At 39.0% G+C, this 14,468-nt stretch overlaps 1 protein-coding gene across 1 annotated transcript; it reads left to right on the forward strand.

The window, feature by feature from the left end:
• trarg1a (trafficking regulator of GLUT4 (SLC2A4) 1a) lies at positions 1–14,468 on the forward strand. The gene is made up of 3 exons (XM_085429965.1): positions 1–1,036; positions 12,461–12,587; positions 13,205–14,468. The coding sequence occupies exons 1-3, from the start codon at positions 632–634 to the stop codon at positions 13,213–13,215; spliced, it is 543 nt and encodes a 180-aa protein (XP_085286091.1). The 5' UTR covers positions 1–631; the 3' UTR covers positions 13,216–14,468.

Raw genomic sequence — 14,468 nt, forward strand, 5'->3', positions numbered from 1 at the left:
CTGGTCCCAAGTAGAGTGCAGTGGCTGTGTTCCTGGAGACAGAGGAGGAGAAAGTGTCCGATTTTGGGGGGGTCTGCTTCGAAAATCACGTCTGACTTTGATCTTTCTTTTTTATGAAAGGAGAAGGAAACCCTTGAAGCTACTTCTGCAAGAACAAACAGACACAGGCTCAAGTGGTGGGACTGGATCTAGATCTGCATGGGTGACAGAAGCTCCTCTCACTGATCTGGATGTGTCAAAGAGGAGGGACGGTTTGTGCTGTGAGCTCCTTTTGAAATGACTCAAGTGTCGGGTGTGAACACAAGACAAGTGATCGAAGGAGGAAAATGATGTTTACAGGAGTCAGGCTGCTTTCATCTGATTTTATTCGTTGCTTTTAGGAAGTTTTTCCATCAAATCTCTCCGCCTTTCAGATAATCTAATTTGAAGCCGTCCACCGCACCTCGGCGTGTCAGCTTCTTCGTTATCAAAGTTGATCTCAGCTTTAGAGATTTGTTGTAAAAACGAAAATTTGACTAGTCAAAGTGCCGTCATTCACTGTTTTGTAATCAATCTTAAGACATTTTTAACAGATATTTATTTTCACAAATTTATAAATATATAAATATATCTTTCTAACTGAGAGGTGAACATGGCGATCAACACGGATGCCAACTTCCAGAGATCCAGTTTGGGTGAGGGCGGAGGAGGCGCTCCGCCGCCAGACTTCCAGGAAACTGAGAAACTACTTGCAGTGACCACTGAGCCTGGAGGGAACCAGATGAACATGTCCACCTCCTTCACGGTCAACGTGGGCAGCGACAAGGGTCTGGAAGCCGAGGAGAACGGCCACAGCGTCTCCGTGAGATCGGGCTCCACCGGGCAGCTGGCCGCCTCCGCCCCTCTCTCCCCTTCCAAGGCGAGTCTGAGCCGCTCCTCCACCGGCAACGCAGTCCAGGAGACCCCGAAGCCCCGGGATTACCTCATCCTGGTCATCATCTCCTGCATTTGCCCCGTTTGGCCCATCAGCATCGTGGCACTGGTGTACTCCATCATGGTGAGCATCTTGTTGCCTCGTCAAAAGTGTTAAAACCCCTAAATATGTTATTGCTGGTGCACATGATGGGACAGTGCTATTAGGCTAAGTAAATTAAGATCTTGGAACAAAAGAGGACTGGGCTCTTGAGATTCCATCACTGCTTCTTGCAGTTAAGGCTCACTTTATATTTGAGAATGCCCTTTACCTTTACAGCCTTTTGATATATGAAGGAAGCTTTTTTTTTTTAAGTATGGCTATTATCCCTAACTAAGAACCACATTTGCGTTTGGGTGAATGGTCATATTAATTTTAGACAGAAAGACCATTTAGCAGAGCTTGGATGACAATTTAAAAGAGTTTCTGACACTTTTACACTTAAAGGTTTTAAATTTTTGAATATATATATAAATAACAGAAGTGCAAATGTATGTGAAAAACTGACTTATACACACAGAACACTCAGTGCCTCATTATCTTTCACTATTGCTGAGGCTTTAAATGATCTCACGCTGGCTGCTTCCACTCAGCTGCCAGATGGTCTGCTTCAGAGGGGCTGATACTTGATGTATCCCTTCACAGGAAATTTAAGGGTGCAGCTAAGACACTAAAGCTACTTCAGTCAGATATGGCATTACAGAATTGTAAATAAAATGTTGTGTTTTTGCAGATAGACCTTTGTATGGGCTGCATTCCAAAACGCAGCACATGTAACTGATCTGTGATGCTGAGGATGCACTTTCCTGCTGTCTCCCTCTGCAGTGAGGTCTGGAGCGAAGATGGTGGAGCTGTTGTTTGAGGCTCTGCTTTTTAGTATTGTTTTTTTACACAATACTATGCCTATATCTCTCAAAGATACATCAGTACCAGTGTGTGCTGCACATATGAGCTTATAAAAGTGCATAATGCATAATGCAAAGAAAGATGCTTGTGTTTATTTAAAAATGGCATCATTCACATAATTTGTCTGGCAATCAGCAGGAAGTCCAGTGTTTACACACATTTCAAAAAGCTTGGTATATTTAAATCACGTATGTAAATTTGCCTCCATGTGATATACACACACAACTTTTGAAATAAAGTAATTCATAAACAGAACATAGTGTGAAGGTCAAAAATTTTATGTATGTATATATTCTTCTCTACCAATATGTTGAAACTGTATCAAATTCATGCCTAAATTACCACAGCTATATTTACTATATTTTTACTCTTTTCCACATTTACAATAAAACATCTAAAATAAGAAAAAAGGCTTGTAAACTACAAATCGTATGTATATAGGCTCTTCAAGCTCTGTAACAGCCACAATAGAGCTTAGCAAAGTGTGTTGTTAGCCATAATATCTAATGTGTTCTGCACTGTAAGTGTAGAGAAAGGCAAACTGCTGTTCTTGAGCAGTACAGACACAAACAGCCTATGACGGACCTTTGCAGTAAGTATCTGGAACCATTCTAGCAGAACTCTTTTAGCGCCATCAGTCATAACTTCCCTGTGTCACGATTTTAACTCCTGGTGGCTGACGGCTCCTTAGTTTCAAGCCATTTGTGTTTTTCAGCGCACTTTACTTCTGACACTGTCCAGTAGCCAATTCTCAGATCTACAGAGAAACAAAGCAGAGGAAATGCAGTAAGCCATTAGTTCTGTAATATCACTCTTGCGGGGACTACACACCAAGGGGAATATCAGACGGTATCCACAAGACAGCCTGTACTTCCCTGAGCCATCATCACGAACCCACTGACATTCACAAGTCGGTTGCTGGCTAATGGCATTGAGCGAGAGAGTGAGAGAGAGAGAGAGAGAGAGAGAGTGTGTGTGTGTGTGTGTGTGTGTGTGTGTGTGTGTGTGTGTGTGTGAGAGAGAGAGAGAGAGAGAGAGACAGAGAGAAAGTGTGGCAGAGGGAGGTTTTCACAGAGGGCAGAAGAGAGAAAAGCGAAGGAGGAAGAAACTGGAGCTGGCCACTAACTCAATAGAAGACGAGAGAAGTCAATTTAGTTTCTCTGCAGAGGGCAGATTGCAGCAGTTAGCCAGCTCAGTAGCAGCGATCAACATCCTCTCTCTTTCCTGGGGGGTAAGGAAAGGGGATATGGGCCTCCCAAAGAAGATCAAAACATCATTCGCTACAAGGGCAGATGGGCATGAGAGAGACAGCAAATAGCCATAAAGTAGTTCCTATCACTTGATTAGAAGAAGCTGAATCAGATAGCACAGTCAGATAAGTGCGAGTGAGTCAGAACAGGAAAAACAGAGGTGTACAACGCTCACTTGTGAGCAGATGAATCAAAAGTAATGTGGTTGATACCACACGATACAGCTTTGGAGTACCAGATTAGTGCTAAGTGCCAGTATTCGCTACTCATCATCCACTGTGAAATGGATATTGCTGGAAAGTCAGATAAAAAAAAAAGAGCAACTTTTAAAATGGTATCAATGGGGAGGTGTCAGAGGAAGCTGAACAGACTTTAGAAATTCATTCACAGAAAGACAGAAAGATCAAAAAAGACCATCTTAAGGGGTAGCCTGATATGAAATGCCACAGTTGGTGGTCACTTGCATTATTGATGAGCCTTTAGCTTCCAGTGATCTGGATTCAGACTTCATTTCATGCCAAGAGGGTTTGTGCTTAACAGTCGTGCTATTATGTAACATTAACTGTGCTGTGTGCTGTGTATTCAATTAAAACCTGATGTAAACCATATAGCTTTTGTTTTATAAGTATAGTACGCAATCAACATTTGTAGCTAAGCAATGGCTCAAAAATGGCTGTGTAATGTGATCAGAGTGATAAGCAGCAGTATCTGTGGCACTGTCCCGTAGCTCTAAGTGGCATTTAAGCCTGTTTCAGCTCATTGCTTTAGTTCTTCAGAAATACAGCTGTTTTTAGCAGCAGATTCAAGCAACAAAGCTTTGACAAATCCACAGTATTCCAGCCTGTTCGACACAAAACTGAGCTGCAACAGACCCAAATATTTACCCCAGGAATCTTTCAAACCTCAAACAGAGCTGGAAAGAAACGCAAATATAGGAGTGGATACAAATATATCCAGGTGTTTTGTTTTTAGATCACACACCTGTCTCCAGCTCCAGCTTTAAATACAATCAAAACTCGTGTAATTGTCTGTGTCTAACTGTAAATGCAGACTTCAGTAGATTCTGCTATTATGCAAAACATAAACTATATCACAGAATTTAAGAAAATACACATTTTTGTGTATGTAGACAGTGCAAACATTAAGTAAGATGTATATCCATCTTTTAATCGCTTAAACAGGTAAAAGTATCCATCTGTGTTGGTCCCATTTACCCTTGTAAAAGCGTCAGCATCTTTCCACACTGTAGATGGTGCATTGCTAACAGCAGGAACAGTTACATCCATCATCATCTCCCACTACTTTCAGCAGTAGGAGCACATAAAAGCCAACTTCCAGCTGGCTGCCGCCAAAGATCTCTGACAGATGCTTGGTGGGAAGGACTTGCGGCTGGCAAACGTTGAAGATACGCAGTCAATTATGGTTACTGGAGAGGTTGGGGTAATAGGTTTTTACAGTGCGCACTAGCCTATCCCAGTAATGGGAATGCCCAAACTGCAGGAGCATTACTGCATGTGCTGCAGATTTGCCTGTAAAATATGGTCTCACAATGCTGCACTGGCGGGATGGCTTTGTTTGTGTGTGTATGTGTGTGTGTGTGTGTAGGTAAATGAGATCTTATTAGCAGTCAAGTGCTGCAGTCACCATCAGAGAGCATTTAACACTGTTCTTACCCAATGTGAGCTCATCAGAGTGTTACAGAGAAAAAAGAAAAGCCGTGTGCTACAACTCATTTATCATTTTAAATCAATGAATGCTACAATGTGATCATCCACTGAATAATACAACTGAATGCATAGAAAGTCATGTTTTGAGTACAAGTATAGTACAGAGCACTTACCAGCATAAGTGGTATTGGATAATATAGGAGCTTTTAAAATCTTCAAATCCCACTACTCGATGATTTAATATTAAAAATGAATGCATCTTCACTTGTTTTAATTATAATATTGGGACATTTTATTTACAATATTGTACAGAAATCTTGAGCCACCCCTCTTTTCTTTCTATTTTGCCTCCAAAGAACAAGACTTTCTCGTATGATAGTTCTCCAGCCTTCCAGAAGGTCCAGAAGTTTCTTTAGCTGTTTTTCCATTCATTTTCATTCCAGTGCTTCTACCTCACTATATTGAGAGGAATGTTTTTGTTAGGCCACTTAACACTGACCTATGACTCATTCAAACATAAAAAGACATGATAAGTTAGGGGATGAATCAGTGTTGTCTCTACGCAAAGAACTGTATCTTCAGGCACTTTGTTACTAGCAGCCTGCGACAACACACATAAATTGTATTTTGAAGTGGAGAACAAAAGAATAAGAATCTTCAGAAGATAAAGTTATCTGAATGCCATGTCCTTAATAGGGGAAAAGATCCAGCCTGACAGGACCTGAGAGATGCATCTGGCCCTCCAGTTGATCTGAAGGCCCAGATGTTCACTGAAGACTCACGAGATGGTCTCAGTGGAAGGGACTGTCTTCTTCTGGCAAGAAGGCATTGTTGATGAAGGGATACTGGGACAAAGGGCTGAGGTATGCCAAATTGTACAAAAACTGTACTGAAAAATCAGTGGCAACAGTGGAGTGGAGTGGTGAATCCAAATGTGAAATCAGGATGTGCAGAAGAGGTCAGGAGAGAGATACGACAGTGAGTGTCTACAGCCATCTGTAAAACATGGTGGAGGTTCTGTCATGGTTTGGAGCTGCCTATCAGCCAGTGGTGTTGGAAATCTTGACAAAATTGATTACATTTATTTTTATTTATATAAATGACAACAACTGTTGCCTCAAGGTGCTTAATTGATACAATTGTAAACACAGAGAAGTGCCATCAGATGTTAATACCTAATGCAATACCATCTGCAAATCATCTGATTGGTGATAGCTTCAATTTTCAGCATGACAATGGTCGCAAACACTTCCAGTGCAGTAAAATCATACCTGGATAGAAAAACACACATTGGAACTCTATCAGTCATGGACTAACCTTCCCCTAGAGTCCCAACTGCAACACTACTGAAGCAGTGTGGGATCATCTCGACAGACAATGGAATAAAAGGCAGCCAACACCCAAATATTTTCAATGGACCTTCATATTGTCCTTATATATCGTATTTGCATGTGAGCTTACAAATGTTTCAGTAAAACCTATTCTTCATTTTATTAGCAAAATCTGGACAAATGCAACAGAAATCGCTTCAGCACATTAATTTGTGATTAACTACCTGCAAAAAAAAAGTTGTAATAATGGCATTTGCACCAGCTTAAGCTGTGCATTCCAATTGCTAAGTAACAGATGCTAAACTTACTTTTCATTGTGTGATTTGCATCACATTAGATAATGACAGCGGTGTAACTAGACAACTCTTTGCTTTAGAAATCTCACCTGTGGTGAAAGCGTTTCTTAGTGTTTGCCCTTTTTTAGTACAAATAGCCCATTTCTGTTTTGTTTTTGTAGTTGAATTGTATATCGATAAACTGTGTTTGGTTTAACAAACAGATTGCTAATAATAGCATACATTATCCCGATGATAGTGCACTGTGCTATGAACTAAACGATGAAACCTGACTCTGAGTTATTTAAATATGCCTGGCAGTGGTTCACTTATAAATGATCTGCCAATGGATAAAGGTTTATACTATGATGGTCTAGTCTTTAAAAGCATTAGCACTCTGTTAGTTTGTTTGAATTCACAAGCAAATATATAAACACAAGTAAAATCGTATGTAACCATCAGCTACAATGCATTTTATAGCTAGAATAGGTATTGTGCCATCATAGCTCTGGAAGGTTTGATCATTTGGTCGCATGGGTGGTTTGAAATTTTAATGGGCATTTTCTGTAAAAAGTCTAAAAGCCTTGCTAGCCGCTTCCGAGAGACTGCGATGTTCTTTATCCCTCACCGGACCAATGTGATTTAACTTAACATACCAAAACAAAAAACCCTGCAAAAGCCTCGTACAAATTCATTTGGGGATTATAATCTAAAAGTTTTGAAAGACATAATGTATAAACCTGGAAAACGACAGATTTGCTCATAGAAGAAAACATCCTCTCACTGTACACTTCTGCGTTCCACCATGGCTGCTGTTGGTTCTCCATTATTAATGGCAAGTGAGAAAAGAAGCACTTACTGACTTACTACCACCCACACTTGTCTGCTGAACATTTGAACACATTAGAGAGAACGAGTGTGCGTGTGTGTGTGTACAAAGGCAGCACAATGAACACTACAATTAGGGTAGAATTTCCCATTCTGAAAACAAATATGACCCGTAGTCGTGCTGTGAATCAATACAGGCGTGATTCAGTGAAGCAAAGGGTGCCTCCCTTTCACTACACACAGATATTCACAAACACAAATGAAAACCTCTCGCAGGTCTCAAAGGTAACATCCAACAAGACTAGGTCCAAATGAGAGTGCTGACATTGCCTTCCTTTGTTTCTTTTTACTTTCTTATTATCATTATGCAAGTAAAATATCATCTTTTTAAATCACCTCCATTCTCCATTGATGGTTTCTCTCCAAGCTGGCCAAATAGGCTGTGTTTTCTGTAAGGGACTTCCATTGATTTAAGGTGCTGATGCTGCTTTTCTCTATGAGAAAAGATCAATACAGGCTCCAGCGGGACTTTGCACCATAGCTTCACATTGCAGTCCTCAGAGCAAGAAGATGGAGTGTGTCCCTGTGAAAGAGTGAGTGAGTGAGAGTTAAAAAAAAAAAAAAAAAAGTAATGTTTTTGTTTTACTGTCATGAGCCTGGATTGTGGGATGAGACATTGCATGTAGTAGATATTTAGATTTGATCAAATTTAAATAAATCCTAGAAATAATCGTCCAGTTAAATAGTTTTTGTGATTACGTTTCTTACCATGCAGGATATAGGAGTACATTATATTAGGTGACTGTTTTAAAGCAATTGCATTATATTGAAATATCTTTGTTTTAATTGCGATGCAGCATCTGTCAAAAGTTGAGTTTGAGCCTTTTAGAATTAAAAATTGGGAGGCGTTTGTGAAGCTGCGATAAACTGTGTGAGCAAATCAGTCAGTAATTTAACCCCATAACAGACTAGTGTATTATATTTGATACATACAGTTTTTGAGACTTCAACATTTCAGTGTGATTTTTTTTTTTCCCTAAAAAATACAAATATATTGGATAATACACTTTTAAGAGGTAATTCTTTGCCAGGTGTAGCTATCATATTTGCTAAACTTTGTTTTTTGCAAATTATTGCAAATTTCATCTTTTTATAAATGTCAGGAGATTTAATAAATTCTCCATTTATTGGCAATTATTTAACGGTTCAAGTTTGAAGGGGTAAGAAGAATATTTGTCAATGTAAAATTCTGACAAATGTACATTTTTCATCACATGGTCCCAAGGTCCTCCTTAAAAGCAGACGTGAGCTTTTCTCAGAAAGATCTCAAAAAACTACCATCAGTGCATTTCATCTTTGCATCTACAACTAAGAAAAACATAATTTTCATAATTACCAGAGCTGTTAACTTAGAGCAGCTGTTTTGGCCTAATAAATTTGTTAAGCGCTGTGTATTTAATTTATTTCTCCTTTTTTTCCTGCATCTTTAATAATCCAAAACATTCATATTTCACCCATGCCTAGTACCACTTCCTCATCTTCTTAATATTGAGTTCATTATGCACTGGGCAGCTGAAATCCTTTATCATGCAAGAATGTGAAGACATTCTGCTTTGAAAGTATATCATGAGCTCGGTTGTTGTTATTATTTCCCAAACATCAGGCATTATTAAAAGAAGAGATGAATGCCATATTTAAAAGTAGTTTTCCACTCTATCCTAAGGTTGCACTGTCCCAAACCCACGTGTACTAGTGCACAGTAGTATCTTACTACCAGACAGCCTGGAGGCAGAGCATCTCACGGGAGTGAGACGATGGAGTAACAAGTTAGTAATCAGGGGAACTACTCTGTAATTCAATCTGAATTTGAGGCAGTTCCCACCTAACCCCCAACACTCTATTTCTTCAGTATTCAGTGACTGAATGAAGCAAGAAAACAGAGACACCATAGCATGATTTCAAACTAAATTGTGAGGGTAACGTGAAATTAAGAATAGTGGATTACTTCCTGAAATTCTCTTATGAAGCATGAAGTTCTCAATCGCTGCTAAACTCAGGTGTAGGCAGGTTTCATTGCTGCAGTCACACATGGACTGAGTCATGATCCTTCTTCTACCTGCAAATCACCTCTTACTTTTAATTCTGATGAAAATGCTTTTAATTTCAGTCAGTGTTAATTATATTTGTTTTATTAACACTTTCATACACACAATGCCGTTTATATTTAAAGCATTTGAACTTTCATATGTAAAATGGGGAAAAATCTTTTGAGGAATACGATAGTGTAGTTAAACTGTCAAACTGATGAATTTCTTTGTTTTGTTTTTGTTTTTTAACTTTTCATATTTTTATATCTGTAACTCCAACCTGTGTAGAGCTTATATGTATTTTAGTCTTAGGACAGTAGGGCAGCACTTTCTTTCTTCTAATACCAGATAAGTTTTGGTGAGAGTTCCAATTTCTGTTTTATCACCTCTGCTTTGAAAAGACTCATCCTGGACACCTGCTGAAGTATTTAAACGCCATCTCCATTCAGGTTGATCAGGTTGTTTAGTTGCTCTAGTACTCAAGTGAAACTTGTTAAGTTATAGAGCAAATACTTGGAGTGATATATGTAAACTATAGGCAAAACACACACATGATGAAATTTTGTTTTATGACTAAATAAATGAAAAACAGCAACATAAGATTTTTTATCTGATGTGTGCATGTACATGCTGCAATACCGTGAAGAGCAGTGTTCCTTTGTGTGGATTCCCTTTCACAAAATAAAAACATACACTGTTAAAAAACCCTGCCAATCCAATGAAAAGCCTGAGACATCAGTAACGGGAGATTTGATCTTTGGGGTGACTCACATAAAAGCAATGCAGAAGGCTGAGAATTCCCATCCATCACACCTTTCACACATACGCATGAATCACTCTGTCTCCGTATCTGCAGTGTACAAGCAAAGCAATATACGTTCAGCATTAAAATGATATACAACCCCTTCATACTGCTGCACTCACCGACTCCATCCAATTGGCTCTGCAAGTCACATTCTTCCATCAGTCCCAATCTGCCGGCATGAGATTTGCCCGTTTACAGTTGAAATAAATTACTCTCTGCATTTCACAAGTCAACATTACTGTGCTGCATGTTTATCAATTTCTTTTTAAAATAAGTATTGATTAACTATATGATAAATATTTTAAAGTGTAACTCTTGAAGAGCTGCTTCAGTATTTTCCTCCGGCCAGGAACTTCATCATCAACTTCATCGGCCAGCTCTGTTCTAGGATGTCCTCTGGACCCAGTGGAGGTGGTGAGTGACAGGAGAATGGTGGCTAAGCTGTCATCACTGTTGGACAACATCTCCCACCCCATGCAGCAGACTGTGACAGCACTGAGCAGCTCCTTCAGTGGGAGACTGCGGCACCCACGGTGTGGGACGGAGAGATTTCGCAGGTCTTTCCTCCCCACTGCTGTCAGACTCCATAATAAAGACTTTAACTGATCAAACACACACATCCATACATATGCAATAATACTAAGTGCAATAATCCTTTCTGTCATCGTTGTATTTTTACTCAGTTGTATATAGTATTTGTATTTGTATTCTATTTTTATCTTATTGTATATTTATTTTATTTTATTCTACTGTATATAGTATTTTATTTTATTCTATTCTGTACAGTTGTGTACTGTATTTATTCTTATTGTATCCTAATTTTTGCCTCATAACTTTTGCACTGTCCACTTCCTGCTGTGACAAAACAAATTTCCCACGTGTGGGACTAATAAAGGTTATCTTATCTTATCTTATCTTATCTTATTTGTCCAGTAAAGCCACGATCCCTTCTCTGCACATGTCAAAACCATCACAGCTTTGCCTCTAACATTGTTTCCAAAGCACTGTGAGATGTCACTCTGACATAATCATTTCTAACCCTGTCCATCATGGTCTCTTTGTCAGTGCCACAGCAGGTCTCACTACCATCTTGTAAACTTTCCCTTTGACTTTGATACTCTTTACATTTTCATCTTTCCACCTGCCACTCTCTCATTCACACACACATATTCTGTTTGCTACTACTGACTTTCATTCCTTTTCTCTCCAGAGCATACCTCCACCTGTCCAGGCTCCACAGAGTCCACAGAGACCCCTGCCTGCTTTCCTTTGGCTTTGCCACCTCTCTTTTTTATATTATTAGCCTCCAGTACTCTGTGCACTTCATTCATCTTCCTGACTATCCCACTGTTTCTTCACTAACCTTTGAGTGTTTTCTTGCACTTCCTCTTTCCACCACCAAGTCTCTTTGTCCTGTGTCGTCTGCCCAGAAGATACCCCAAACACCAGTAACTTTTCCCCACCACCCAGAGCTTGTCTCAACTCACTTCTACTTGTTCTTGGTGTCCAAAGTCATTCTACAGACTACCATCTGATGCTGCCTAACTACATTGTCCCCATGAAAACTTTTGAGGGTTAGACTTTTCAAAGAGCCACAGGTTAGAGTGTGAATAATTATTGGTACACCTCAGCGCTTCAGTGTATATGCCGAAAGAAAAACCAGCTCTGGAGAACATACGGGTGTTTTATGTTTTCAGTGTAAAATATGTACTAATCTGGACATTTTTCAAGAACTTTTCACATTTGTTTCACCCATAAATGGGAAAAGCATTGTACTTTAGTACATAAGCTCAGTGAGCAATGGTTTATATGTATCTTGAATTTCACACCTTACACTCAATGTGTGTGAAGACTTGTGTATGTTCGTGAGTTAATAAAGGTTTTTTTTAATCACCTATTTCTTTTTTTAAATGTTAAATCACATTACACCAGATCAGCAAAATCCATCGATGAGCCTGACTGATCCAGGATGATTAGTTCAGTAGTTTCAGGGTGTTCAAAATTGATAATAATCAAACAATTTGGAGTTCTTCAGGTGCAGGTGCAATAACTCAGGTTTTGGGGCAGTCACAAAGTCTTAGTGCTGCTTGGTCTTATTAGTTTTTCCTACACAAACTGGAAAAATAAAGAAATTAGAGGAAGAACTGGATTAATTACAAATAATACTTTATAGGGTTCCTGCTACATCACTGTTTGCATCTCTAGCTTTATCCAAGAACTCATAAATATGTAGATGAAAATCTCCACCCTAAGTGTATCCTTGGTTTGGCTGGTTCGACAGATCTTCCTAAAAATGTTTGGTCTACTACCTAATATATTAAATTTGTTTAATAGTCTTGCTGCTTTTGTGTGTCCTCAGTCCAGAAACAGTCTCCAGGCGGGGGACATAGACGGGGCCAAGAGGCTGGGTAAACTGGCTCGTCTGCTCAGTATCGTCTCCATTGTCTTGGGCGTGGTCATGATCACAGTCTACGTCTCAGTTTCAGGTACATTCATTGAATCAAGCAGGACAAATTTTTGAGGACAGTGATGTTATCATGATGGTGTCCAGTGTGCTGCACCGAGATTTAGATTGAGGTTTAAAGTGTAGCTGTAGGAGGAACTATCTACTCAGAAGGGTAGTCCAAGAAACATCTGCCAAGGCAGCTCACTCTCTCGGCAGAGTGTTCCTGGTAACTCATTTTGTTTACTTTCTTCTTTTTAAACATACGTTAAGAAGTTTGTAGTGCAGTAAAAATGAGATAAGAGTAGCATGACAGATGTTTACATTGATTACATTATTGTCATTTTGACTTTTATATCAATCTTGAAGGAGAGGTCAGAGGTCAAACGCTAAAACTTTTAAATTCTTATAAGGCTTTTTGTCAATTTTCAACCAATAAATCATTAAGTTGACCTTGAAGATAAGGCCCCTCTACACTCAAAGTTTTATCGAAATCAGAATCCAAAGTTTTTCAAGCGATCTTGTTTACAGACAGAAAGAATGACATGCTTCAGATGTGTTTCCTGTTTTCAACTTTGCCAACATCTGTGTGTGTGTTACATTTACTTTTGCTGCAATCATAAGTGTGTAACATACTTCTTCTCTTTCCCTTTTTTACAGTTTCCAAATGAACTCGCGAGAGATGATCTTTCAGCAAGTAAACAAATGAAAAACACCATTCAGAGATGCATGTATTAGAATCTGGTTAGCATTTGCTTGACAAAAATAATGAAAATCCTGATGTAAATCTGTCAGGTTAAAACAGAGGAGGAAGAAAATGCAGATTTGTTTGTGGTCAGAAGGAACCCCGTGTGTTTCCCAGTGTGGAACATGGACTTCTCTCAATGAAGACAATAATCTGTGTATGAGGAGAGAGCGACTTTCTCTGTATGAGATGGAGCTTCTTTCGAAAAATGGATTTGGGGTTTGGTCGCCAAACTTTGGACAGCTGCATATAATCCTCATATATTCCTCATCGAATCTTTTGCATTCAAAGCATATACAGTTACAAATATATTTGAAATGTGGATAGAAAAAAATTACATATATACATTGTATATGTACATTTTATATGTTTGTATGCCAAGCGGTGCTGGGTTTGCTAAGGCTGTCATAGTGGCTGCTTTGTCAGTACCTGGATGCTCAGTGGAAACTCAAAGGTTTGTGAAAGTGGGCAGGGGACATAATTGTTTTTATTTATTATAATTTTTCATTGAAAACAAAAAAAAACAAGACCAAGTGCATGCCTGAATGTAGATCACCGAACCTCTGCCTTCATTTTGACTGTTATTTCCATGTTTCTTACCTTTTCCAGGAGTCTGAGAGACTAGCAGGTTTGCACATGTGAGACTGTTTTGTGTACATCTAATTATTTACCACAAACATGACTTAGTCTCAGCTACACCTTCAGGTGTTGTTTCTCCTCACCATATTCCCTTATAATTAATTTTACGTGTGTGCGTGCACGCGTGCGTGTGCACGTGTGTTTGCTGCCTTTCTACACCATTGGCATTGTTATACAATGACTGTTAAATGTCACTGATTATTTCACTGAATGTTTTTTCCAGCTTGTTGTATTGGTATAAAATGTATTTATATAGGAAAATATATATGCAATATGTACGCATGCTATGGGCCAAACAGGCTGACACAAACTTCTTTTTTTTTAAACAACGAGCGGGTCTATAAGTTTAACTTAGTAACAATGAAAAGCATTTAAACAAAAAACACAAGCATTCTGTAAAGTTCAAGCCTGACAAATTGTCTGTATTCATAATTTTATCGAAGAGATGCAGTTTATTGTTCTGCCTGTGGATACATATAACAAGTATGTTACAGTGACATGTACCAGGCTTGTGAGCAGAGATAAAATTCAGTAACACTA

The sequence above is a fragment of the Copadichromis virginalis genome, linkage group LG14 (assembly GCF_057382275.1).
Source record: "Copadichromis virginalis isolate Kocher_CV1m ecotype Utaka linkage group LG14, C_Virginalis_male_GT1.1, whole genome shotgun sequence".
Taxonomy (NCBI): domain Eukaryota; kingdom Metazoa; phylum Chordata; class Actinopteri; order Cichliformes; family Cichlidae; genus Copadichromis; species Copadichromis virginalis.